At 39.0% G+C, this 27,927-nt stretch overlaps 4 protein-coding genes across 22 annotated transcripts; 2 read left to right on the top strand and 2 right to left on the bottom strand.

Annotated features, from left to right (window-relative positions):
- Positions 1–830: 830 nt before the first annotated feature.
- Positions 831–8,484, bottom strand: sdhb (succinate dehydrogenase complex, subunit B, iron sulfur (Ip)). The gene is made up of 8 exons (XM_030133376.1): positions 8,345–8,484; positions 6,674–6,807; positions 5,924–6,009; positions 4,970–5,106; positions 4,246–4,362; positions 4,053–4,154; positions 2,942–3,064; positions 831–1,349 (listed from the first exon to the last, which is right to left on the bottom strand). Exons 1-8 carry the CDS (start codon positions 8,414–8,416, stop codon positions 1,269–1,271), a joined length of 852 nt encoding a protein of 283 aa, XP_029989236.1. The 5' UTR covers positions 8,417–8,484; the 3' UTR covers positions 831–1,268.
- Positions 8,485–8,733: 249 nt separating this feature from the next.
- On the top strand, positions 8,734–10,508 carry mrpl20 (mitochondrial ribosomal protein L20). Its single transcript, XM_030133398.1, has 4 exons — positions 8,734–8,951; positions 9,179–9,289; positions 10,134–10,211; positions 10,307–10,508. The coding sequence occupies exons 1-4, from the start codon at positions 8,865–8,867 to the stop codon at positions 10,478–10,480; spliced, it is 450 nt and encodes a 149-aa protein (XP_029989258.1). The 5' UTR covers positions 8,734–8,864; the 3' UTR covers positions 10,481–10,508.
- Positions 10,509–12,784: 2,276 nt separating this feature from the next.
- Positions 12,785–23,385, top strand: atad3 (ATPase family AAA domain containing 3). 19 transcript variants are annotated; one of them, XM_030133338.1, is made up of 17 exons: positions 12,785–13,077; positions 15,194–15,270; positions 16,315–16,416; positions 16,980–17,039; positions 17,122–17,191; positions 17,292–17,457; positions 17,787–17,856; positions 18,153–18,308; positions 18,424–18,480; positions 18,574–18,699; positions 19,109–19,233; positions 19,351–19,402; positions 19,956–20,026; positions 20,160–20,327; positions 21,034–21,142; positions 21,247–21,696; positions 22,297–23,385. In XM_030133338.1, exons 1-17 carry the CDS (start codon positions 12,891–12,893, stop codon positions 23,053–23,055), a joined length of 2,805 nt encoding a protein of 934 aa, XP_029989198.1. In that variant the 5' UTR covers positions 12,785–12,890; the 3' UTR covers positions 23,056–23,385. The 19 variants fall into 19 exon arrangements, with proteins under 19 accessions (XP_029989198.1, XP_029989185.1, XP_029989200.1 ...); XM_030133325.1 differs by having other exon boundaries at positions 21,772–23,385; XM_030133340.1 differs by having other exon boundaries at positions 21,247–21,852; positions 22,486–23,385.
- A 378-nt stretch (positions 23,386–23,763) lies between these two features.
- tmem240b (transmembrane protein 240b) lies at positions 23,764–27,369 on the bottom strand. The gene is made up of 3 exons (XM_030134992.1): positions 27,029–27,369; positions 24,920–25,119; positions 23,764–23,957 (listed from the first exon to the last, which is right to left on the bottom strand). The coding sequence occupies exons 1-3, from the start codon at positions 27,112–27,114 to the stop codon at positions 23,764–23,766; spliced, it is 480 nt and encodes a 159-aa protein (XP_029990852.1). The 5' UTR covers positions 27,115–27,369.
- Positions 27,370–27,927: the final 558 nt, after the last annotated feature.

Genomic DNA, 27,927 nt, shown 5'->3' with positions numbered 1-27,927 from the left:
GAAAATATTGCTATCTATAGGGGACAAAAAGCTCATAGCCAGGCCTCAGGAGGTTATACAGTCAACTTCATCCATTGTCACCCCCTAAAACTACTTCATGTAAATTTTACTGAGTCCTAATAAATAATAATAAAGCCTGTGCTGAAGGTATTGTTGTGTAATTTAATCTAGAGTCTAATAATACATCTTTTTGTTTGTCAATTGGTATTTTATATCAATATCAACATTCTGCAGTGATGTTTGTAATACATGCAGTCAATTAAATGCTACTATAATATTTTTCTATGGGATTTTGTGGAGCACGAGTAGACTCTAAAGTTGCATAAAATAGAATTAAGTCATCAGGTAAACTACGTAAAATAGAGATATTTTAGGGGTATAGCTGCCTTTTCAGAGGCAATTTGGATCACCTTTATGAATTACTGAAGTTATTTGAATTTGAATACAAGTAGTTATTTGTAAAAACTGCTTCATAATGCCAAAAAATGTTCATTCAAAGTGCTAGGCTGCAGATGATGTATGTATGCGTGAACCAATTTTACCCAGAAATTATTTAATACGTCTCCCATATACATTCTTTTCCTAAATGTATCCATTAAAACATGTTTGCCATCACACCACTGTTATTTCATCATTTATCAGTTTCAGCTTTACATTTCTAATTTCTTCAGTTTTTTCATCCGTTATGTCAAATAAATCTCATGTTCATGTAGTTCCTGACAGGGTTTAGTTCTGCACAACAGCAACACCTAGAGGACTTCTATGGACATGCGTTTTTCAGAGTGATAAAAAGTTACAACAAATGAACAATTTAATAACTACGACAATAGTGGCAGGCAAACTATTTATTTTCCATCAAACAAACACTGCTATTGGTATGTTGGAAGATCTGAGGGAACATATAAACTGTATGTCTGTGAAGCAGTTGCTAAATTGAAAAGAAACCAGATATAAAATGTTTACACTCTAGAAACGTCTGCAGCATCAAGTTTCCAAAGTGGACAAACATACACACAGCTGAGCATGAGATAAATATCTCTGTAATGGTACATGTAAGACTCATATACACACTCTCTCTCCTGCATTCATACTGTACATGTGCGTTTATATAACATCACGTCGCTCCGTACACACATCAGTGTTAGAGTTTACAGTGTGTACTGTTGGAGTCGACGGGTGCAATGGCCCTTCAGACCTCAGAAAGCATTTTTAATCAATATATAATTTAATCATGGAGGGAAACAATGAACTGGAGGACAGCCGAGGGTTCACACCACCGCTGCCTTCTTCTCCTTGTACGTGGCCATCATCTTCTTGATCTCAGCGATCGCTTTGCCTGGATTCAGCCCCTGTGAGAAAAACAAGATGAGAGAGAAGAAGCAAGTTTAAGGTTAAACCAAGAACATCTGAAGGACAAACAGCATAGTAGGTAAGCAGTTAGTCTAGGTCAGAGGTGACAAAAGGGTCCAATCCAACCTGAGGGATAAATTCACACAGTGCAAAAATTACACTGAAGATATTAACAGTCAAAGGTGTTGAACTCAACTAAAACAAGTGGTGCCAGGCACAACAAGCCTTGCCCCTTGCACGAATTGTAGCTTATTTTGGCCTGGATCCAGCTGATGTCATCATGTCTATGCATGTGCTGATGTCAGACATAGACAAATTTCAGCCATTATAAGTAAATGGGGGAAAAAGATTTTTAAAATTCATAAAAAAAATTGAACTTTGACCTACTTTTCCTCAAAGTGTAATCACATCTATTCTGGGTCACTGGCAATCTATAAACCCAATTTGGTATGAATTCAACCAATAGTTTTACTGCTAAAGTGTTAACAAACAAAGAAACAAAACAAACCAAAAAACAATACCCCTTGCTCCCCATTTGGGTGGCGGGATAATAATACGCATAATAGTCTATAAATAATGACGACTCCAAATTTTCTGCTTAGTATAATGTGGAAAAAGTAAAATTACAAAATGAAAATATTTACATTTAACAATCCTTTCACAATAAAATCCGAATAAACTGAACAAATATAAAATGTCTAAAGAAACAAGAAATAAGTGCAATTTGAACAATATTATGCCTGTCAAATATTTTGTGCATCTGTAGATCCACTGTGATATGTAAGTTGTGTTAATAAGGTGCGACATAATATAATTGAAATTGCACTTTCTAAAAAATTTTCAGGTTGTACATGGTTGTACAAGTTATTCACATTTTAATGTAATTTTACTTTTTTCACAGTAAAAACAGAGAAAAATTTGAATGATTATTTATTGGTTATTATACCGATTGTTTTACTGGTCCAACCCACTTGAGATTACACTAAACTGTATGTGGCCCCTGAATTAACATGAGTTTAAAGCTACTGGTCGAGATAAACACCCTAAAGGTCTGTGTGTCATACTTATACTTGCAAATTAAGTTACATTACTTCTTTCAGATCATCACTTCATTACGCAGAGTTAAAAAAAATACACTCAAAAGCTGCATGTCTATGTCAGAACCCATGCTTTTTTCATGTCTGCACTACTATACCCTTTGTTTACCTAATTTCTGTTTCTTTTTCTCTCATTGTTTTCATTACAATGGATCCTTTCATATTTGTTTTTGTCTGTTCAGTTCTGCTGAGTCACCATTTCTACTGCTGTTGACAGAGTTCCAGCCATCTGTTTTATGCAGGTGTTCCCTTTCTTGTTCTGTGTATTTCCCATATGCTGAATAATGAAACTAAACCTAGCTCTTGTTTGTCCTCCCTAAGATCTAAACAGTTCACAGTCACAAATACTTTTTATTTATGTGCAGGGGAGAAATTTGCTGAACTCGGTGAACAAAATATCTGAAAATACACTACATGATCTGAACATTAGTCAGCGCCACATGAAACTGTTAATTCTCCCAGTTTTTTTGCATTTGGACGTGTGCCGATGTTACCTTGGGGCAAGTCTTGGTGCAGTTCATGATAGTGTGACAGCGGTAGAGAGAGAAGGGATCCTGCAGCTTGGACAGACGCTCCTCTGTAAACTCGTCTCGTGAGTCAATCATCCAACGATACGCCTGAAAGAAAAACATTAAAGCATGGTTTGGTAAAGATTTAAGTAAAACAATAACAAAAAGAAAAGATTTTAAGACTAAATATTGAAAATGACTGCAAATAGAAAAGTAAAATGTTGAGAATAAATAAAATCAAAATAACAAACAGGTACAAGGGATATGAAAGTTTGTAAGGTATAAACTACAGCACCTTCATAAAGTCAAGCTAGAAAAACAGGATTTTGTCATTTGTAAATAGGGGTGGGAGATCTCATACCCTTAGATCGACATATGATCTACCTTTCAGAATGACTGTGCAGATTCTGTCTTTAAAAGCGTAAACAATAGCACTGTCAGAACCTTCCAATGCAGCCACCTTCATCTTAAATGGCCCGTTTACCAGAGTAATCAAAGCATATTTCAGAGAGCGTCAGGAGCACATGTCACTAGGCTAGTGAGTTAATTTCAGTCTGTTCATAGTGATACTTTGCACCAAATGTTCAGTTATAGTCCATATTAACTTGCATAATTTGTGTAATGCGCTGCTTTGTTGTTACCAAAGAAACAGTGATGAAGAATTACCATAACCCCGGCTCCAGATAAAGTTTCTAAAACTCTGATGAGTCTGATTTACACTGATACTTAAGAGTTATACTAGTGTGAAAATGTTTTTGATTCATTACAACAAACAGCAGGACATGTTAGAGGCCACATTTTAGGTAATTAATGGAAACACTGCAGCTGTATTTATCAAGGTTTAGTCAAAACATAAAAGTATCTGTTCAAATTTCTACAAAAATTTAACCAAAGGCTATCACACACAGCCTAAACACTCGCGAAAACTAGTGCAAAATTTGTTCTATTTTGGTTCTAAATTGCTTACTTTTTATATTAGTCGAGTAAACTGTGTTTCATTGAAGATCATGATTCAACCTCAGCGCATCGTCATATGATCTTTTGGTCAGATTGCTCCATCAGAGTTATGGTTAATGTTTATGTATCTCACACACACCTGCATAAGCACAGCAGGTCCCAGGTATTTGTCTCCATTCCACCAGTAGCTGGGACAACTCGTACTGCAGCAGGCACACAGGATACATTCATACAGACCGTCCTACACAAGAAAACAAGAAGAGACAGTGTTACTACCATCATACTTCATACTTATAACTCTGTTCACATGTTTCTAAAATCCAGCGGTGTACCAGCTTCTGTCTGTCCTCCACAGTCTGAAGGTACTGCTCCTTCCCTTCTTTGGACTCATCCTTCTTCTTCAGGTACGGTTCAATTGACTTGTACTGAGCGTAGAAATTACTCATATCCTGAAAACACAGCCAGACATCAAACCAGCATGACCCACAACGATGTAAAAAGAAACTGTGAAAGAAACTGTCAGCTGTGAATACAAATTAAGAACTGTTACATATCCATACTGGCAAAAAAGTATGAGTAAATTAATTTATCCACATACAACATTAATACTATGTTTTATTAGAACAAATAGCTATTCTTTTTTATGAAAAGAATGTAACATTAACACACATACTCCCTATGAACTGATTTACTCCAATAAACTCTGCACAGTTTGGTCCCATGCTGGGCTTTTTTTTAAGACTTGTTCTTGTGTGATCAGTACAAACTGAAGTTAAGCTAAATTAATAAATCCACATTATAAACAATTTATTGGATCTGCCAAAATTACATGCAAGCTATTCTAAAGCTTTTCAGAGGATTAAAGATTTTTAAGGACCCACAGAAACCGTGTTATTACAAGGGGTACGATCCATTAAAGTAATCCCATAATTCAGTAAAAACTTAACTTTAGTACATGTCTGACAGGTAAACATGTTTGGGGACTCATGGACAAACATCTATTATTAGCCAGACTCAGTAACAGCTTTTCCAACCTTAGAGTCATAAATCACTCACAGGTACAAGGTCCTTCACCACATACATATGTGGCAGGGGGTAAATCTTTGTCGGCTTGCTTATGTTCGTGTCTATCTTGTTGAGACAGGCGAGTGTGTTGCCTCCATTGATGTTCATTGCACAGGATCCACAAATTCCTGCAGTGGAAAAAGGCTTCAGTTCAGTCTGAAGAGAGAAAGACCTGAGATATACTCTAACCTGTTACTGTAGAATTATAAAAACACAGGAGATTAATGAGGAATATACTGTTTAAAAAAAATTAATACGTCTTTAATGACTGAATCTATTAATCTGAAATCTATATAGATACCTTGATCAAATGTTATACTTTTCATCAACAGTGCAGTACACATAATACTGACCACTTTAACCCATAAAGACCCAAATATCCACTAGTGACCAAAAGTATCTACTGATCTAAAATGTTTAATACCTTTGATCCACTAATCCTATCAATACATGAAAATAATTGTAAAATGTAGTTTGTCACCTTTTCATGGTCATCAGATATGACACATTTGGACGTTCAGAGGCTCCGTAGTGAACATGGTAACACTGTCATCTTCTACAACATTGATTCACCAGTAAAACCCATGGAGTTTGATCAATGACAGTGGATGGAGACACTGGGTTTATGTTCAGATAATGATGTCTTCACTGAAAAATTAACTTTTTCTTCAGTTTTCTCTGTTTCTGATATAATAACCCTCACTGTTTATTCTGAGCTTTTATGAACATCTAAATGAACAGTAAATTAAACATAGGAAAATACCTGATTTACACTGAAAAAACACAAAATGAAGAGAATAATATTATAATAAATGGTGATAAATCACTTAAGAAAGGAAAGATTTAGAGGAAAAAAAAATATTTTGGAACTGCTAGATAAGTAGCACTGGGTCTTTATGGGTTAAAGGTCAATATAATTCTACTATCAGCCGACATGGTACTGACCCTCTCTGCAGGAGCGACGGAAGGTTAAGGTGGAATCCATCTCATTTTTGATCTTAATCAAGGCATCAAGAACCATTGGGCCACAACTAAAAAAAGAACAATGTCAGTCAGAAAACAAAGTTACAGGGAGAGTCCTAAGGTGATCAGAAAAGTAGAAGGTCAGGAAATATGCCAGGAGTTCCAAAGCCACATGCATCAAATCCATCTGAAGGCTGATTAATGTGGCCGCGGTTTACACGTGTCTGGGTACTGCCTTTAAAAAACACTGACCTAAACACCCCAGACCTCCTCACTGACAGTATCATGACAAGAGAATGTGCCATCATCATCATTGTCACCTCATGTTGGTGCTACTACAAGAAACTCCACAGACACCTGTGTATGTAAAAGTATTAAACTTGCAAACTGAACACTAATTGATAGAGTTGAATTGATTGATTGAGTCCTCTTTCTTGTTATTTCTATGAGAAATCTCTGATCAGCTTCCTCACATGCTTTCAGATTCAACCTCCCTAACAATCTTTAGTGTCTTGACTTAATGTCACAAATGTAAAGCACCATATTGGCCAACATCCATCAACTGAAGATGAGATGAAACGCTAAATACTTCATTAATCCAGAGGGTAATATAGGTATCTAGTAGCTTATAAACAAATGTAGACACCCTGTTAATGATAACCTAAAGTCACTGCAGTATCAAACTCTCCGGATGTGCCTATGCCTGTTGGTCTGTAAATATGTAACTCTTACGTGTTGAGGTCGATTTCGTAGGTCTGCATGCGGGGTTTGTCTCCTGGAGTGTCTGGATCCCATCTATACACCTGAAACTTCTTTATTCTGGGCTGAGCTGCTGGAGCTGCTGCTGTCTGAGCACAACGCACCGCCTGAAAACAAAGCCAAGAGGAGAGGAAACACATTACAATACCACTTGAACGGTTTTATTTACACATCCTTAGACACACTGATTGCAATCATTCAACCTTTATTTTATCTAGGGAGGTAATGAGGCTTCTGAGGCTGCAATAAACCTGAGCAATCCTTCAGTTCTACACACAGCAGTGATAAAAAGAACAATAAAAAAGCAATTCAGTAAACAATAAACCCTGAAGAATTCAAGGAATCAAAATACACTTGAATAAACAAATGATTATAAAACCAGTAGAAGGCAATTCAGTAAAGCAGTAAAACCAACAAAACTAAGAGAAACAACTAAATGGAAGATAAATTAATCAACTAAAATAGGAAACACAATTAAATAAAAAAAAATGTCTTTAATGTTGGCTAATAGCTTTACATTAGAAATAATAAGAATTTTCATTTTTTATTTATTTGTCAGTCATTCTTATGTTTCTAGTCTCATCAGCAAGTGCACTGGAAAGTCTTCACTCATATTTCCTCTAAATTTCAGTGAATCTCAGGACATTGATACTAATAATGAGTAATGAATAGTGACATACACCTAAACTAGGGATGTAACAATTACCGGTATAAAGATAGACCGAGGTAAAATTCCCGACGGTTAGTATAACCATTTAAATTCTAATTATCATGATAACCATGTTTGATTACCACACTTTGAAAAGTCACAGTACTGCATATTTCCTGGATCCTTGTGCTACTTATTTACATTTATTTTTATTCATTTTCTTGCCAATTTCGGTCAGCTTTTATTCATTTTATCTCATTTTTTGTTCATTTTCATTGATTTTGCTGCTTATGTTTGTGCATTTTTGTCCAATTTGTTCCGTATTTTGTTCATTTGTTGCTTGTATTCAACATTTTTATTAAGTTTGTTTACATCTATTTATCTATCTATCTATGAAAAAGAAACAAACAACTCAAACTTGATCTGCAAAATGGTCAAACAATGGCCATACGGTGCCATCTTTATTGCATATTTGTATGTTTGATGTTTGCATGTTAATATTTGAACGTTTCTGCCAACAAAAAGTACATTGTGCCTATTATTTTATTTTACTTTATTATAATTATTATTATTATTATTTTCAAAATACAACATGGTTACATTATTTCAGTGTGTATATAAGTATAAATACCGCGATAATAATGATAACCGTGATAATTTTGGTCACAATAACCGTGATATGAAATTTTCATATCGTTACATCCCTAACCTAAACAAACGTTAACAATGAGCTGTTCCTGGCGAAGGACAATAAGCACTTTCTTGTTGTTTCTACTTTGTATGCTTGACCACATATCCACCTATACAAATAATATTACATAAAGTGTTTACAGTTAAAGGAAAGCAGCCACTCGACACGTCAGAGCATAGACCAAGCCCTTCCCGAGACCAAAGGGAGTGTATCATGATGTAATATTACCATTACCTAACATTACCGGTAAATTACAAAAACTCCTATTAGGTGTGTTTGATTGTTTAGATTAGCGGTTACGTACCACAAGTCCCGCGGAGGAGCGGAAAGCCAAAACACCACAGCGGCTCAAGGACGTGAAACCTACCACCGACATTTTGGAGCTTCTCTGACCTCCACGGCTCGGTATCCCATCATCCACCGTTGCAGCGTCATGAGTCCAATGATGCGCTTGATATCATGACCCCGGTCTGCCGGATAAACAACAACGGGTACATGAAAACCGCGGGTTAGTTTCAGTTGTTTTGGCCAGTTTGGTTTAACCTACACGCACGCAAATAAACAGCTTCGCTTAGTGTAATCATGTCATGAAATAGCTTCTTTTATTCCATATAAATCAAGCGGGGTGGGGTTAAAGGAAACACCACTCAAGTTGTCCAAGGTGTTAAATCAAACGCACCCTCCGCTTTTGTAACAACGTGTGTAACAGAAGTCACATAACATCCAGAGTGTCAACAGCGGTGAAGCAAGGTTAAGGTCATAATTAGTTGAGTATTTAAGTTCTTTGAAGTAGTCTAGTTACTGGGGCCGGTTTCAGAACAGACATGGTGTTTCTATCGTTGTCGTGTTGGATTAGAAACCGCGGACCTGACAGATTCTGGAAAGTTCAGGAAATCGTCAAACATGCACGGGTAAGGCTCCGTCTATTTCCTGAAGGAGACCAGGGACAAGTTTGTGTTCGTGGTTCAAACTGTGGCGTTAGCCGGTATATATGACGTAATCTCTGTGATAAATGAATTAAGTCACAGTCGGTGAGTCAGCAAGCTATATTTTCCTGCCGTTTCGTTCGATAATACTGCCTCATCCCGGTGATTTAATCTGAGCTGCTCTGATATATGTTCCTGGTTTCTGTCGTTAGCATTTCAGAGGCAGAAAGAACCGGTGCTACAGTCTGGCTGTGCGGGCTGTCAGAAGGGCTTTTGTCTACGCCACAAAAGCCCGGACACTCAAGAAACGGAACATGAGGACGGTAAGGCCACACACATGTTTTTCTCCAACACATGGGGTGCTACACACGCAACGGACAGGGATTCATTAGCAGGGTTTAATGTAATATCTGGAGATGACAGTGCTGTGTAATCGTCTGAGTACAAGAGGGCAGTGTGGGACATTCACTGTCTTCATAACTAGAAATAGACAGGTCAAATTCAACATTAATACAGTATATGTACAATGTTATAGTCTCAAATATTACAGATCTTCAAATTGCAGCTAAATGTATCAATTTTAACTCATAATATCAGAATGAGGTTCGTTTTGAGGATTTTTCCTTGAGCCAGTGTTTTCCACATAAAGTTGATATAACCACAATCCAACAAGAAACTATTGAGACACACCATCCACGAGGGACATTTAAGCATCTTCATTTGTGAGCTGAATGCAAGAACAAGGTGTGGCACAAAGAGGGATGAGCATTGCCTGGAGAGAATGTGGGAAGGTTTAATAAGAAGTGGACACATCCATTTTGTATAGTTATATTTTGAGGTATGGGGATTTACAAAATTGATTATAATCTTACATGTGTGCCATTTAAACAGATTACAAATAGGCAAGTGTGTTAAGAGAACAAACCAAAGTACATGTGCTGTATTGACTTGCGTAAAACAATATATTATATTTGCATTATTCAATTTAATGACAGTTTGCAATAAAATCAGTCTATCTCTTCATCCTTTATTTGTCTGAATTATGTTATAGTGCTACTCCTAGAGCTCTTTAATGTCAGTAATATGGGAATTATGAAAAAGATCTTTATGTATAGAAGTTGACTGGTGTCTTTCATTGTGTGTGTTTTTCTTTTTGATTTTCTTCAGCTATGGATCACACGCATTGCAGCAGCATCACGAGAACATGGAATGAAGTATCCCGCTCTGATTCACAACCTGACCAAAGTCAGTGGAGTCTGGATGTGACTCTTCCCAGTACTATCTCTGCTCTTGCCTTGATCATGTTGTTAAACCATGTCTTTGTCTCTTTGTCCATACAGAGCAGTGTTCAACTCAATCGTCAAATGATCAGCACTATGGCCATCACAGAACCTCGATCATTCCTCTCACTGGCAAAGCTGGCACGAGCTCGACAGCAGGAGGGTTTCCGCGCAGCATTGGGTGATGGGAAAGAACCTCCTGGTGTTTTGTCACGTGTTGTTTTACTACAGTAATGGACACATTAAAACAGAGAACCATCAGTTACTGTGTGGTTTAAAGAGCAGCTCTGTGGACTGTGAGGAGGTGCATAAAGTGGTTCATCAGGAGACACACACTCATTTTCTGCTTCACAACTGTTCCACTCTAGGGATGCACCGATACCACTTTTTTCCAGACCGAGTACAAGTACTTACCGATACTGAGTACCGATATGAGTACTTAATAATACCATTACAGTTTTTGGTTACTTTTGAAAATGTGCTTTATTGTCATCGTTATTAGTCTGACTGTAACAAAGTGCTGCTACTGACATTTAAAGTATTGGAATAAGTGTTTCTCAATCAATCCACCAGAGGGCGCCACTCTTAATTAACTAAACTGGCCAAATATCACAGAGAAAAGTAAAGTTTTTTGAGAAGAAGAAAGTCAGTAGTAATAAACATGGAGATGACAGAGTTAACACTCATGTGGATACTAATGTCAATAATGATGAGGGTAGTTGTCATAAATACGTCAGTGGTTTTTCACTAACTCGCACAGTCAGTCTTTGAAAAGATCCACTACCTCCACAGTTCCTGGTGGTACTGCTTCTCCATCTGGGTACGCATCTGCAACCACCTGGAAAACAGATGGAATGTACGTAGAAGACGGACAGAACGCTCCGCCCATATCCGTCTGTGTCTTTAACGTTACTTCCAGTCAGCATTACTTTTGTCAGCGTCACTTAGTTTGAAAAATCTCCGTACTGTTGACATTACTCCTCTGTCGCGTATCTGCTGCACTTAACTGCGAATGTCACGCTGCCATAAGTGGTATTGCTGTGGTTGTACTGGAGTACTTTTACAAGTACAAGTACACACGCTGAGTATCATACCCGATACTGGTATTGGTATCGGTGCATCCCTATTCCACCCCAAGTTTTTCTTCAAACTAAGTGATTTAACTAATTCTTCACTAGTGTGTTGATGAGTTTACCAGGGTTTCACAGTGTTCATAAAGTTTATTTGCATGTAATATATCTTACTTAAGAACAGTCCATATAACTTTTAAACATCTGGTATTTAATGATTTCCAGTGTGACTGTTCTGTCCTCTGGATTGTTTTCAGGCGGCTCATTTCAGGTAAATTAATTTGTTACTGACTTTGAATACTTCAGAATCATGCACCCCATCACAGTCTGAGATAAGAGCTGCTATTAAACATTGTAACTGTTGATTCACAGCAGACATGACCTGCCGTTTTCACTGAGTTCAATCCAACATCTGCATAATTTCCTACACAACACCACCAATGAATGCTCTTCCTCCTCAGCATTTTCATAGTGTCTAGTACTGTGATAGATGATAAGGATGGAAATGACCACAAACCTCCCTGTCTGTTATATACACAATATGTTAATTTATAACTTGACTGAGTTGAAAGAGGGTGGACCTCTGATTTCTTTGTGTAAATATGTATTTACCATTTCTTGTGGTATGAATGTTTAGTTCATTAAACATTTTGATACTTGATACGTCATCCTGTTTTCTTTTAACTTCATGAGGCTGCATTTTGTGACAGTTCGCATTTATCTAATTTTTTAAAATATTCATTTTGTAATAACCCTATTAAAGGAAAAAAGAGAGAGAACTCAGGTATCTACTGTTAGAGGTGTTTGAGGAAAATAAAATTGTTTTGTCTGAAATTAGTGGTGTTATTTAATTAGTTGATTTGAAAGAACTACTGTATAATTGAGTTAAGTAATCCAGCAACACTAATTTGCATCAGTTGTCCTGGATTGGATATTTAAAAAGTTCCCTAAGAGCAAAGAATAATATAATAACATAGAAAAATAAACAACAAATAACACGAGTCATGGACACACATGAATCGAGAGAAAAAAATCAGAATAATCAGCAGCAATCCACATCACACATTTCTTCCTTGCTGTAAAAATAATGTATTAGAACATTTCTTTACAAAACCAGTCAACTTCAGACCTTTAAAAATGAAAAGACAAGGTTTATATTTATTGCTAAACAACAGAGTCTCCTTCAGGTGAAGGACAAACCACAACGTCTCCATGTGACTTTTAACCACAGCCTGATGCAACTTGTGCAACCAAATGTAAACCATACCCTTTCCAATGAATGAATGTCTGAAATGGTTTATTTTTACCCTCTCCGGCTCCTGTACCGTTTAAGGGCGGGGCTACGTGGGTGACCCTGCTCTTGGAGTGGTCAGATCCACCAATCAGAAGTAGCATTACTCCCTTTAAGCCAATCAGAGACGCTGTCTTTCACAAATACTCACACGCTGTGCTGCACTTGCGCAAACAGGTGCGGCGTGACACGCGTGTGGAGGAAGTGCGGGGACATCTGTAGCGGCTACAGCCTCTTGCTCCACGGAGAACGGCACAAACTGTTCTAATCATCTCCGGTGAAAATGTCGTGGCTGTTCGGCCTGAACAAGGGGCAGCCGGAGCCGCCCCCCGGCCTCCCGGCGCAGCCACCTCCGCCGCCGGCCGGAGGCTCCAGCGGCGGTGGAGATAAACCCAAGGACAAATGGAGCAACTTCGATCCCACCGGGCTGGAACGTGCAGCTCAGGCAGCCAAGGACCTCGACAAGTCCCGTAAGTGTCCTGGAGGGCCCGCTGGGTCTGTGTGGAGTCTGGATCCGCATTTAAAACATAAATACTCTCCAAAACTCCGGTGGTCTGGTGGTGTCTGATGTAGCATCTTAGATCATGAAGTCAGTCACAAGCAGTGTGCTGTTATATTAATAATACCTCTTATTTCATAAATGCAAGGTTCATGAAGTTATTTAAACCAGGTTTGTCTTTGGCTGCCTCTGAGAGCAGAGCTGTGCTGCTTCCACCTCCAATTACACTCACTAAAGTTCAAAGGTCACAGGACCTAAACGGGGCCTTTTTGTACTCGCATATCACATTTCACACATGCACATTTTGAATAATTTGTATTTTACTTTGTAATCATAGTTAATGCTCCAAGTTTTAAACATTTTTTTTTAAAACAACTATAAAGATTGAAGACCAGAAAGTCAACGTGAGACACAGAGGGCAGGCACTTCTGTCATAGGTCACTGAACTGTCCCTGTCAGCCTGTGGTTTGTTTGGTCATTAGGCTGTAGAGTCACGCACTTCTGTTGAAATTAAGATATTAAAGTAGTAACCCGAATTTTTTTGCCTGCTAAAAGAATTATCTGTGAATTTGGAAGCTCAATAAGACAACATGAATAAGCAAATAGAAACATGGTTATTTTATTGTTTTTCTCTTTTTTATGATAATATCATAGAGCAAAAAGTTCATATAATCAGTGATGGCAAATACAATTCTGGACTGAACTGATTTCAACTCGGGAAGAGTGTTTCAACATGTTCATCTAACACTAAGCTGTGTGTGTTGCCTTTGTGCCAGAGATAGGGAGTCGGACTGGCGACCTGGACTCGAGTTGCACTTAAGTCGCACACACAGTGACCTCAGACTCGATTCGAGACTCAACCTCGAAAGACTTCAGACTCGACTCGGACTCAAGGTTCGGGACTCGTGAACAATCTTTTTCTGTAATGCAGTATCAAAGCCTTGCAGGTCTGCCGGGTTGAATCTCATTTCATTCTTAAAGCGCATGCGTCATTACCCATGCGCCGCGTACTGCCAAAAAACCTGAATGTAAACAAACTAACGCAGTGCTGCGAGCTCGTCTACGGGATCCGGTGTACCATTTGTTGTATCTTTTAGATATGACAACTTCATACAGAATCACAGCAAACTAATTACTACGTGCAAAGTCTGTGTAATGAAAATAAAGGATACAGGATCAACTTTTGAGGCACCTTAAAAACGCACCGGTAGGTCAGTCACTTATAGTTCGTAAAAATATTTAATGTTGGCTCACTCACGTTGTAGATTGTACCAGTCAGCTGTCTAACGTTAGTACGTTGCTGGTATTGTTTATTATTAGTTCAAGAATTAGTAACCAAACCTATTTCACCTCCTGTTCATGCACAGGTTCATAGGGTGCAACAAAGCACTAAAAGGTGCCAGTGCAGAGGGTCAGAGCAGGCAGAGAAGTTCAGGTATACAGCCATCACTGAAGTCTGGGGACTACTACTGTAGAAACCATGGTCAGTTCAGTTTAGAAGTTTTCATCCAAATTTCAACACTGAAAAATATTTAACAGAAAATGTGGTGCTGTCCAGCCGATCAGTAAACTGAAAGAGTGTGAAATATTACAGTTAATGTTATTGCAAGGAAACAGGCAAGTACTTTTTTTTTTCTTTTTTAAAGAAAAACTTTTATTGTGGTCTGTTTTTCATACTGTGTCAGTGTTGCTATTTGATGACAGAGAGATGATAGTACAGTACAGCTTTGTATTCCTGAGATATAGCTATGCTGTGGTCAAAGCAGAACAAGTGGCATGCAGGACTCATTAACCCCATTACAGACTTGAGACTTGACTTGGACTTGAGCTCAAAGACTTACGAGCATCTCTGCTTTGTACAGGTCAAATAGATCACAATATAATAATAAAATGAGAAAGCATTGTGTACTGTATGTCTCCCATGGGTGTTTCCTTTTTGTATGTTCATTCTGTTTGCTGACAAGTGGCACATTATAGAGCACTGAGTGAAAGACAATGACAGTACTCAGAAAAAAACAAACAAACATATGACACACACATATGAAGCTTTGTGTTCTGTGATGTTTGAATGCTCTCCTCTCCATCAGGTCATGCCAAAGAGGCTCTGGATCTGGCTCGTATGCAGGAACAGAGCACTCAGCTGGAGCATCAGAGCAAAATAAAGGTACAGCAAACTCTCACTAATGCGCTTCTGCACTGTTACAAAATAGGATAATCCATACAAACCAGGATTCAATTTCTCATGCAGGGTATTTAATTATTTCTTCAAAGATACAGTGAGATTTAGATTGTATGGAATCACTAGTGTAGAGCATGTCAGGATGGCTGTGAAATTCCGACAAAACATATCATTTAGCATACTCACAGGCTGTATAGAGACCATGAGGATATGGACTGAAAGCATAGAGGTTTGGAGGAAGGGTTTCACTGAGCAGTTGACCCAAATCATTTTCTTTTCCTAAACAAATATTTCATTCAGACAATTATTTTTCAAATGATCAAATGCATGATCAACTTTGTGTGTTAAAGACACTGTATAACATTCCTGTATGGCCTTTTTTAGACATTATGCCAGATTGTACATGAAGTTTACATGAAAACTGCTCTTCTCATCTGTTGGAGGTCATAAAATACAGTGGTATACAAAAACAAAATAACACTGAAATAATGCAGCTGTTCCACACATCACATTTTACTGGTTATGGTTTCGAGGTAAGGATGTCTAATTCTGTTAAATACCTGGTGGCTCAACTCCTTTATCTCCTACTTGAATCCTCTGTTTGCATCTTTGGTTGGACTAAGGCATGAGGAGATCAGTCAAAGAGTTGAAGAGCAGCACAACAAATAAATTGGGAAATGAGATGGGGGGGGGGAACTGTGTGCATGAGGAGTTGAGAGGGGGAACATCTGCATCAGTCTTAATTTGCTGCATTCAGTTAATTCTGCTTGCATTTATTCACAACTTCTAAACTATATGCAAAAAAACTGAATTGGACTACTCTGGTGGTTCAACTAATTGAACCTTTATCTTATTCCTCCTGTCTGTTCTCACTGTTTAAAATAAAGTGGAAAATGCAAAACAAAGTATTCTGTGCTGCTGTGTGTGTCTACAAACAATATAGTCATTCTATGAATACTGTTGATTTTTATTTATTTTTTTATTATAATTACTCGTGTCTGACCATCTTTTGTTTTTCAATGCTGACAGGAGTACGAAGCAGCAGTTGAACAGCTCAAAGGTGACCAGATACGAATCCAAGGTGAGGAGCGGAGGAAAACCCTGAATGAGGAGACCAAACAGCACCAAGCGGTGAGAACAGATCCACAGATAACTCTGCAGATAACTAAATAAGACAAATGCCATGCAGTATATGCTCAGTCACTCTTTCTTTTGTCTCAGTGTACAAAGAATAACTGAATTATGTTGCAATGATGATCCAACTTGTATTGTTACCTCCGCCAAGGAGGTTATGTTTTTGCCAGGGTTTGTTTGTTTGTTTGTTTGTCTGTCCGTTAGTGTGCAACATAACTCAAAAAGTTATGGACAGATTTTGATGAAATTTTCAGGGTTTGTTGGAAATGGGATAAGGAAGAAATGATTAAATTTTGGTGGTGATCGGGGGTGGGGGGGCCCACGGGGGGGGCGCAGACCAGAAAATTTCATCAAAATCTGTCCATAACTTTTTGAGTTATGTTGCACACTAACGGACAGACAAACAGACAGACAGACAAACAAACCCTGGCAAAAACATAACCTCCTTGGCGTGGGGGGGCCCACGGGGGGGGGGGGGGGGCACTGATCAGCCTTGGCGGAGGTCTGCGCTCTCCGAGTGCTTCTAGTTAAGTTTGGTTATTTTCTGTTTGTTCAATCAGAGAGCTCAATACCAAGATAAACTGGCCAGACAGAGATACGAGGACCAACTGAGGCAACAGGTACGATCATCTCCAGTATATTTGGAATAAAATGCTTTGAAAACTGCTGCTGTAATGAGCTGAGTTTGTTTTATATAAATAGCAAATTCTGAATGAGGAGAACCTTCGCAAACAGGAGGAGTCGGTACAGAAACAGGAGGCCATGAGAAAAGGTATGGATTTCATCACTGAAACATGGTTGGGTAACACAGACAAAAAGCTTTTAAGAAGTGTTTTTTGAAGATTTTGTGTTTGTGTTGTGGTTTTTTGCAGCAACGATAGAGCACGAGATGGAGTTGAGGCACAAAAATGAGCTTCTACGGATAGAGGCTGAGTCTAAAGCAAGAGCTCGAGTGGAGAGAGAAAATGCAGATATAATCCGCGAGCAAATCCGACTGAAGGCTGCAGAACACAGACAGACAGTCCTGGAGTCCATAAAGTAAGACACTCTGACTTATCTGACACATCACAACGTCTATGCTGATGAAATGTAACAATATATATGGATTGATTGTATACAGGCAAAAAGAAGAAACCATTGTGCTGTTGATAGGTTGAGGTGTATTCCTACTTCTGTTGTAATGTAACGAATAGCTTTCGCCTCTTATCAGTAGAAATTGTTTGGTTAACCGGCGAACACCAACGACGTAAATAAATGTAGCCTCTGACACTCCTGCTTATTACACATGAGTAGTCAGTTCTAACTGTTATCCAGTTAAATGTTCTTCAAACACAAAAGGTGTGCTGATTGTCCTGGCTTTTCTTCAGGACTGCAGGTGCTGTGTTTGGAGAAGGATTTAGAGCTTTTGTGTCAGACTGGGACAAAGTCACAGCCACGGTGAGATATCCACTCTCTAAGTATCTGTTTAGTTTAGATACTGCTTTCCTGAAACTGACTAAAAGAGCTGTAACACATTATAATCTATTTCTTATATTTATTTCATCGTTAGGCTACCACTAATTAATTAAAAAATTAAAAAAATTGGCTACCACTAATGAGATTTCAGATCAAACAGATTCATAACGAACCAAGAATTTAGGTATAAATGTTCAAACTGTCAGTGTGGGCAAACCTCAGAGTTAATCCAGTTAATGCAGTATGTATTTAGTCCTTAAATACTGTGTCATCACCAGGTGGCAGGACTGACTCTCCTAGCCGTGGGTGTGTATTCAGCCCGAAACGCCACAGGAGTAGCAGGACGTTATATTGAGGCGAGGCTCGGGAAACCATCACTGGTGCGGGAGACGTCCCGTTTCACTGTAGGAGAAGCCATCAAGCATCCAGTTAAGGTGTGAAGAATCTGATTGCACATAATTGATTGTTAAATATAGATAACAACAGTGAAAAATATTGTAGTTTTTCATTGTTTGATCATCCTTCTGTTCTTCCTTCCTGCCCACTCAGACAGTCAAACGGCTGAAGAGCAAACCTCAGGACGCACTGGAGGGAGTTGTCCTCAGTGTAAGTGGCAGCTCATATCACATTAATGTGTGATTTAGTTCCATACTTTTTTTTTTTACCAACTAAAACAAGATATTCTTCTCTGGATTTTAGCCTACTTTAGAAGAGCGTGTGCGTGATGTTGCAATAGCAACAAGAAACACAAGGCAGAACAATGGCCTCTACAGGAACATCCTCATGTACGGCCCTCCAGGAACTGGAAAAACTCTGTTTGCAAAGGTACAGCTGATGACTGAGGTCAACAACATAACAATAATCATTTTTGAATAAAGTCTTCCTTCCATCTTTGTTCTTATGCCTCAGATGAAAAGTCAGTTTTTCCTGTACAATGGTCACTTTTCAGACAGTGCTATGTGATGACCTTTGACTTACAATGATTATGATTTTAAAGAGATAAACATCCTTTTGTACTGCATCATTGGGATGACAATCCCTAAAAATTTATCTTAAAACACTTCTCCAGACTTTTCTTATTTTCACACAAGACCAAAAGATGCGAGTACCTGGTGTTCATCTGCCCTCACAGTCTCCTGTGTTGTTGCTGTGTTCCTTAACAGTTGATTTTTAAAGATTTCTTCATACAGTTGCTGTTTTACTAACTGAGGAATATGTCTTTTTTGTTGAGCAGAAGCTTGCAATGCATTCTGGGATGGATTATGCCATTATGACCGGTGGTGACGTAGCACCCATGGGCCGGGACGGTGTGACTGCCATGCACAAAGTGTTTGACTGGGCAAACACAAGTCGTCGCGGGTAGGCCACTAACAATACAACAGTTTATACTGCATTATTCCTAATGTGTAACTTTTTAAATAGCATGAAGTGGTGAATGGCAGATGAGCATCATGTTTTGTTTTTATCTTGTTACAGGCTCCTGCTTTTTGTGGATGAGGCTGATGCATTCCTTCGCAAGAGATCCACTGTAAGACTGTCACTCTGCAAAAACTGTACATTATGTAGAAACTGGAGAATTTATTCCAAAGTTTGAGGGGTAGAAAAACAGAAAATGTGACTATGTACAAAGGAATTGGATGCTACTCGAAGACGGGGCAGAAAGGTAGTAGTGCAAAAATACAACAGACAAAGACAAGTTGGAGTCTTTTTTTTTTTTCTTTACCTTTATTTTTCCTTCACCACTTACTCAGCCATACTCATTTGTTGACACATCAACAAATGATCAACTTGATTGGCATCCCATGATGCACAGAGGTTTTAGATTTGAGCATGTTTTCTGTATTAAACCGTGATGAAGACTCTATAGTCAAAACGTCTTGTCAATGGTATCCCTATAGGTAAAAAAAAAAGACTGTTATTTATGAGTGCCTCAGAGTTGACTTTAATTCCTGTATGTTTGCACTTTTGACTTTCTGAACATTGATCATTTTTTCACAATGGTCCCTTTTCACCCTTCTGTTGTTCTCAAGTTTCTTTAATTCCAATTAAAGCCAATCTCTTTGCCTTCTTTATTTTTGCAGGAGAAGATTAGTGAAGACCTCAGAGCCACGCTGAATGCGTTCTTATATCGAACAGGAGAACAGAGCAACAAGTAAGGGTTAATTTACGTTGAGTAACAATTTTAAAAGTCAAGTACACATTGTGTGTGTTTATATACTTTATGTTACATAGTACACAACACTGAGCTTACTTGGTGTCTGTTTTTTTTTGTTTTTGTGCTTTAGATTCATGCTTGTGTTGGCCAGTAACCAACCAGAGCAGTTCGACTGGGCCATAAATGACCGAATAGATGAAATAGTGAATTTTGCTCTGCCGGGTCCTGATGAGAGGGACAGGCTGGTGCGGTTGTACTTTGATAAATATGTATTGGAGCCCGCCACCGGAGGGAGGCAGTGAGTACCAACATCACACACAAGCAGACTACCAACACTACTGACTGAAATGTAACTGGATTCACAATCTTCACACTTGCACATTTATACATGAGATCAAGTGACTTTGAAGGGTTGTATAATATTTAGTAGAGGGATCCTTGAAGGAAAGGACAGTGTGGAAGGTTAAAGCCATGTAGAGCCCACTCATGCTGAGGTGTTAATTACACAGGTCTATGATGGAGGCTGATGAGTGGGAAGAAACACACACAGGCAGAAATAAAAAGCACCACAAAGTCAAAGAAAATGCACTCAGGTCACATGTGAAACTCATATCGTTCTCCGTGACTTATCAGTTATTGCAGTTGAAGTAAAACCAGCTGAAATTAAAGTAACTGTGAAAACTATAATGAACAATGCAACAAGAATAAAATGAAACTGAATGGCAGGTAAAAATCACCCTAGTTTATTAATGGTTCATTGGGTTTAGGAATAAAATATGGACTCTTCATGAACAATGGCATTGTAAGTTGTACTTAGTGATATGTTTTCCTTTTTTATATTCTATAAATCAATACTTTAATATACCTGGTAAAGACACTGAGACTTGCACTGAAGCTTCTAGAATTGTGAATCTAACAATAATTAACTTGACATCAAAAACCAAACTGAAAGACTAAATGAGAATGAAGCTAGTGATAAGTTAAAAACTCATGTGTTTGTGCAGGAGGATGAAGCTGGCACAGTTTGACTACATTGCAAAGTGCTCTGAGATTGCAAAGCGGACCGAGGGGATGTCAGGAAGAGAAATCTCCAAGCTGGGTGTGGCTTGGCAGGTATGTTCCACAGTTTCATTGAGTGTGTTAAATAAATAAATACAAGAAATAGAAAACTGATAATTAATGAAAATGTACAATGGTTATAAAATGTGTTCTTTCAGGCAGCAGCATATTCTTCTGAGGATGGAGTACTGACAGAAGCTATGATTGATGCTCGAGTTGACGATGCAGTCAAGCAACACCGTCAGAAGATGGACTGGCTCCATGCAGAAGAGGAGGCTCAGGCCAAGACCCTCACACCTCCAAAACCTGAGGGAACCAGTGGAGGCAAAATGGGTTTTGTTCTGCCCCTGAGTGAGGCTCCTCAGGCTAAGGATGTGGTCGCTCCAGTTGTCGAAGTGACGCCACCACCACCACCTTCAGCAGAGGTTGCAGCTCCTCAGATCCAGGATGTGATCACTCAAGTTCTTGAGGCGATGCCACCTCCTTCAGTAGAAGCAGCAGCTCCTCAGGCTCAGGATGTGGCCACTCCAATTGCTGAAGTGACACCACCTCCTTCAGTAGAAGTAGAACCTCCTCTGGTTCCGGATGTGATCGCTCCAATTGTTGAGGTAACACCCCCTCCTTCAGAAGAAGCGGTAGCAGCAGCTCCTCTGGTTCAGGATGTGATCACTCCAGTTGTTGAGGTAACACCACCTCCTTCAGAAGAAGCAGTAGCAGCAGCAGCAGCTCCTCTGGTTCAGGATGTGATCGCTCCAGTTGTCGAGGTAACACCACCTCCTTCAGAAGAAGCAGTAGCAGCAGCAGCAGCTCCTCTGGTTCAGGATGTGATCGCTCCAGTTGTCGAGGTAACACCACCTCCTTCAGAAGAAGCAGCAGCAGCAGCTCCTCTGGTTCAGGATGTGATCGCTCCAGTTGTTGAGGTAGCACCACCTCCTTCAGAAGAAGCAGTCGCAGCAGCTCCTGTGGCTGAGGATGTGATTGCTCCAGTTGTTGAGGTAACACCACCTCCTTCAGAAGAAGCAGTAGCAGCAGCTCCTCTGGTTCAGGATGTGATCGCTCCAGTTGTTGAGGTAACACCACCTCCTTCAGAAGAAGCAGCAGCTCCTGTGGCTGAGGATGTGATTGCTCCAGTTGTTGAGGTAACACCACCTCTTGCAGTAGAAGTAGAAGCTCCTCTGGCTGAGGATGTAGCCGCTCCAGTTGTGGAGGTAACGCCACCTCCTTCAGCAGAGGCTCCTCTGGCTGAGGATGTGGCCGCTCCAGTTGTCGAGGTAACGCCACCTCCTTCAGCAGAGGCTCCTCTGGCTGAGGATGTGGCCGCTCCAGTTGTCGAGGTAACGCCACCTCCTTCAGCGGAAGCTCCTCTGGCTGAGGATGTAGCCGCTCCAGTTGTAGAGGTGACACCACCTCCTTCAGCAGAAGCTCCTCTGGCTGAGGATGTGGCTGCTCCAGTTGTAGAGGTAACGCCACCTCCTTCAGCGGAACCTCCTCTGGCTGAGGATGTAGTCGCTCCAGTTATTGAGGTAACGCCACCTCCTTCAGCGGAGGTTCCTCTGGCTGAGGATGTAGCCGCTCCAGTTGTGGAGGTGACACCACCTCCTTCAGCAGAAGCTCCTCTGGCTGAGGATGTGGCTGCTCCAGTTGTTGAGGTAACGCCACCTCCTTCAGCAGAGGCTCCTCTGGCTGAGGATGTGGCTGCTCCAGTTGTCGAGGTAACGCCACCTCCTTCAGTGGAAGCTCCTCTGGCTGAGGATGTAGCCGCTCCAGTTGTGGAGGTGACACCACCTCCTTCAGCAGAGGTCAAATGTACTCTATCAGATGGACTAGACAGTGACAACACTGTCAAAGCTGAACCTGCGTCAGAGACGGAGCATTTAGCCCAGCCTGCTGCCTCTGCTGAGACTGAGGCCAAGATGAAAAAGGAAGATAAAACTGTATCTCCTCCAAAGGACGGAACTCCAGTTTGATTTGCACAGTGGAACCGCCTGTATCGGAACGATCTGTGTGCTGCTCCTTTAACAAGTCTGTCAGTATATGTCTAAGAGTCTGTTTGTTGGACTGTCTTAGTGACAGATGATGATTTCAGAGAACTGTGGGAGATGATTAAATCAAAAACAAAGTTTACCTGAGACTCTGATTCTAATAACATAATGTAGAAGTGTACTTTAAACGGGAACCAGACACTGTCTGTAATTACACTATATAAATGTTGTCCACTGTGAAGAGCATCTGTAAAAGGATTAAATTCATCTGTTTTTATAAACAGTAAAGATTGTGATGTTTCTTACAAGCCCTGATTTGTTTCACTTTTCATTATGTGACCACAGTAGTTTAGGCTGTGTGGAAGCTTTATTTAGCTCTACAAAGACATCAGCCTTCGCTATAATGTTGTCAGGCATTATATATGGTGTTGAAAGGCAGATGGGTCAGAGCAGTGCCATACATAACAGCAGAGGGGAGGGGTTAAGCCTGGAGGAACTGATCCCATCTTATAGGAATCCACTTGGGATTTCAATATTTCAATGTAATGGTTGACAGCTCGAGGAGCAGATGAAGGACAAGGAGCTGTCCTTGATTTGGAATAGGCCACATGACAAACATCCTGTCAGATATTATGGGATGCATTCAGGTATGATGAGTTTCCATAATATAATTATTAAAAAAAAAAACTTTAGTTATCCTTTATGACCAGTGAGTATTTTATGATTTTGATGCACATTTTTATCTTCCATGTTTCTATGACCATTAAGGTCAGGCAGCACTTTGTCGGACCTCGTAGTCTGCATGGCTTGACTTATAGTTGCACATGAGCGTCTGAAGGAATCCCTGAAGTTAACGAATGCTTGGATCCATGACCTGAAACCCAAATCTGGAAAGAGAGACAGGTACATTAGGCTGAAAGCAGACTTTAACATGTAAATTGTAAGCTTTTCATAGAGGGATAAACTGATATTTGAATTTTAGTCAATCCATTTGCGGAGCATCTTCAAACATGTCTGTGTAGCTCAATGTCCTCTACAGATGCTTGAAAAGCCAATAAAATATGAAGCATTGAGAGAAACTAAAAGTAGATTAGAATTAGATGAAATAGATGACACATGATAACATGGGATGAAAGATACATCAAAATACAGTAAAATATTCAGTAATGTTTATAAACCAAACTTCATTTAATGCCAGACTCTAAAGTAGTTGTGTACATTTGAAATATTTCTTGGTCAAATTGTTCCAATGGATTCAGATTCAGAAAACTTTATTTATACCATACGGGCAATTCATTTGCAGCTTACCACAGACATCAGCCATCATCCAAAGTGCAATGTGACAAACATAAATAATCAGCGCACAAATACAGGATTATTGAAGGCAACTACAAATAAATGCATTTAATTAATCAACAATAAATAATCAACTATTAAAAAATCAAAGGCTCATATCATAAACGCTGCCTCACCACAGATTTTAGTCCTGCAACTGGGAAAAACTAAACCTGTGCCAGGCTAGCCAAGGTGCTGCTCTACTGTCTTACATAATGTAAGAATGTGAGACAAACATTAACATGTAAAACTGTGACATGCTTTAAAAACAAGTTAAAAACCTTAAAATCAATACTAACTGGCAGGGGAAAGGAAGAGAAGGATGAGTTGTTTGCTGGTTCACGAAAGCATGAGAGGAGACGTTAGATTACACACCCAGAACGAGATGAATGGAAGGCGAAAAAAGGACATTATAGACCAGCACTCTGTTTAATAACCACTGTCACAGCAGTATGTTATCAACCCAGCCTTCCTCAGAGACCCCTCCCCCTCAAAGAGCAGCCCCTTGACTTACTCTGCAGCTGCCTTGGTGTCCAGTATGTGAACCATGATGTCCAATGAACATGATGCAGCCAGATTAGGAAGTGACTGATGCATAAACCCATCAGCAGACCAACCAACACGTCTAACTCTTGTTTGGTTATGTAGTAGTGGTCTCTGGAATTCACCATGGTGTGAGCCTCATAGTATGGAAGGACATGATAGTCCTGATTCCTGCAGACAAAGGGTTAAAAGACAGTGGTGTCATTGAGGATGAGGGATGATAGATCTGTTATTGTGGAAAGCATTAAAAAGAGAAAGGACATAACCTGAATATATAGATATATAAAGCTTTCTCTTTTAATTCTGAATATTAATGCTCTTTTATGTGAATAAAATCCTTGGTACTTCTTTATAACTAAATGCGTTAAATTGCCTATGTAAGAATCACCTCACACCAAAACAAACTTTTCTGATACTGTTAAACTTACATATGTGATTTTACAAATGGATTACAAGATGTTGAGATCCTCCTTAAAACATCAGACTAACAAGATATTAAGTAAGCGCTAACTCTCTGTTTAAGCAACAATATTTCTTTCAGTGCAATGCATCACTTATTTTGGGCTTGCAGAGCAGGAAATATCTTTTTACTCCGTCATGATGAGGTAACACTTTGCCCACCCAGTTATTCAGATAATTGACTCACACAGATATTAATATCACACTGTGAACATACAGTATCACAAGTAAAAAAAAAAAAAATCTGCACCCAAAACTTCATTTTCAAAAAAGTCTCATCTACTCAATCATTCATTAGTTTAGTAATATGTACTTTCATGCTAATATATATATACATACATATATATATATATATATATATATATATATATATATATATATATAGGGTGGGGAAGCAAAATTTACAATATTTTGAGGCAGGGATTGAAAGACAGTGTATGACCAATTAGTTTATTGAAAGTCATGAGAATTTATTTGCCACAAGAAAACTGACATAATAGAAAATGTTTTTATTCTATGTGTCCTCCTTCTTTCTCAATAACTGCCTTCACACGCTTCCTGAAACTTGCGCAAGTGTTCCTCAAATATTCGGGTGACAACTTCTCCCATTCTTCTTTAATAGTATCTTCCAGACTTTCTCGTAATAGTTTTGCTCATAGTCATTCTCTTCTTTACATTCTAAACAGTCTTTATGGACACTCCAACTATTTTTGAAATCTCCTTTGGTGTGACGAGTGCATTCAGCAAATCACACACTCTTTGCCGTTTGCTTTCCTGATTACTCATATGGGCAAAAGTTTCTGAAAAGGTATGGATAATAGTGTTTGGTATGATTATGACATCAATATATGTTTGGTTTCAAAACAATTGACGTAGTGCCTGCTGAGAAAAAACAACTAAATGTTCATTGTAAATTTTGCTTCCCCACCCTGTATATATATATATATATATATATATATATATATATATATATATATATATATATATATATATATATATATATATGTAGATAGATAGATAGATAGATAGATAGATAGATAGATAGATAGATAGATAGATAGATAGATAGATATTACACATAAATCACTCTTTTTGTGTTTTTAGAATGTAATTAACCTGTGTAGGCTTGCTGTCAGTTTATTATTATTATTATTATTATTATTATTATTATTATTATTATTATTATTATTATGTCTGAGTGTGAATAAGCTATACTGAAGATAATTTTCTGTCATGACACATAATAAAGTATTCTGAATCTGATCACATTTTGGGCTTATGTGGTTTACACCAGAGAAGAGGAGAAAAAAAGTGTAATGTGAAAAGTAATTAAAGCTGTTAGACAAATGTAGTGGAGTAATCTGCCTCTGAGATGCAGTGGAATGTAAATTCCAGTCCAAGTAGTCTAACTTACATTTGCACTATAAGGTGCCGTAATAAGGAGGTACAAGTACGCAGATCTTTACACCACTTTTCACCACTGATTAAAATGGGTTTGAGATGAAGTTATTTCTTATGTAAATACTACCGGTTTGGGGTTTCTTTGTGTGCAGGATCGTGGTGGAAGCAGCTGTAGTTTGTCCTTCACACCATACATTGTGGTCTGTGGTAGTCCTCTTACCTTCCGCAGGTACAGGCGCAGATACCGTCCACTCCACGCACGAACGTTAAGATGAAATTGTGAAAACGGTCAAGGAATCCGTTCATGGCAGTCACTCTAAAGCAAAACAAAACTTAAATCAAGTCCGGTGCCGTGGAACACTGTGCACACATCATCATCTTCATCATTTAGGGTGATTAGCGGCTGACACGAGCTGGGGCTGTTCGGAGTCTCCCGTGGCCGTGGGGTTTGTACATCCACCCGGTGCTACGTCCACTCAGATGTGTGTGACATGTCCTCTGAAGTGGACATGCTGATATTCGACTCTTCCTTTGGCTTATTTTACCTTTCACCGATCCAAGCTTCCTCGACAATGCACTCCTTTGCTATTTTTCGAAGTATTAAATGAGTTGCCATGGTTACCGCCGTTATTCTGATGTTAGCTTACTTAGCTACTTACATATTTTACTCCGTTTTCTTGATTTGTTCCCTCTGTTTTCACGGCTACACGTGTATTTAGCTCTCCTTTTATTTCCTCACACTACTTCTTCACTTGTGCAATGTGCACACAATGACATTTTTAGCTTAATTCCATCTTCCGAAAGTTGTAATAAAACTAACCACACATCGAATTGTTTCCACAAAGTCTCAGATACTTAATAGTTTGAAATATCACTGAGCATGCAAGCAAGGAAAGGCCTTGACTGAAATATTACTTGACTAAAACTACAATTGAAATATTCTATTCGCAAAAGTATCAAAAGTGAAACTACTCATAACGCTTCCAAATATTACTTCATTGTAGTTTGTTTTTATGATGTAAACACATTTTAATACTGTAGTACTTCAATGTGGAGGCAGTTTTAGATGTAGAACACTCACAGTACCGTATAAAATAGGAGCATATTTAAAATGTGGAG

This window comes from Sphaeramia orbicularis, chromosome 5 (assembly GCF_902148855.1).
Source record: "Sphaeramia orbicularis chromosome 5, fSphaOr1.1, whole genome shotgun sequence".
NCBI lineage: Eukaryota > Metazoa > Chordata > Actinopteri > Kurtiformes > Apogonidae > Sphaeramia > Sphaeramia orbicularis.
The sequence above is the reverse complement of the archived record's forward strand: the minus strand, read 5'-3'. Positions and strand labels throughout refer to the sequence as shown.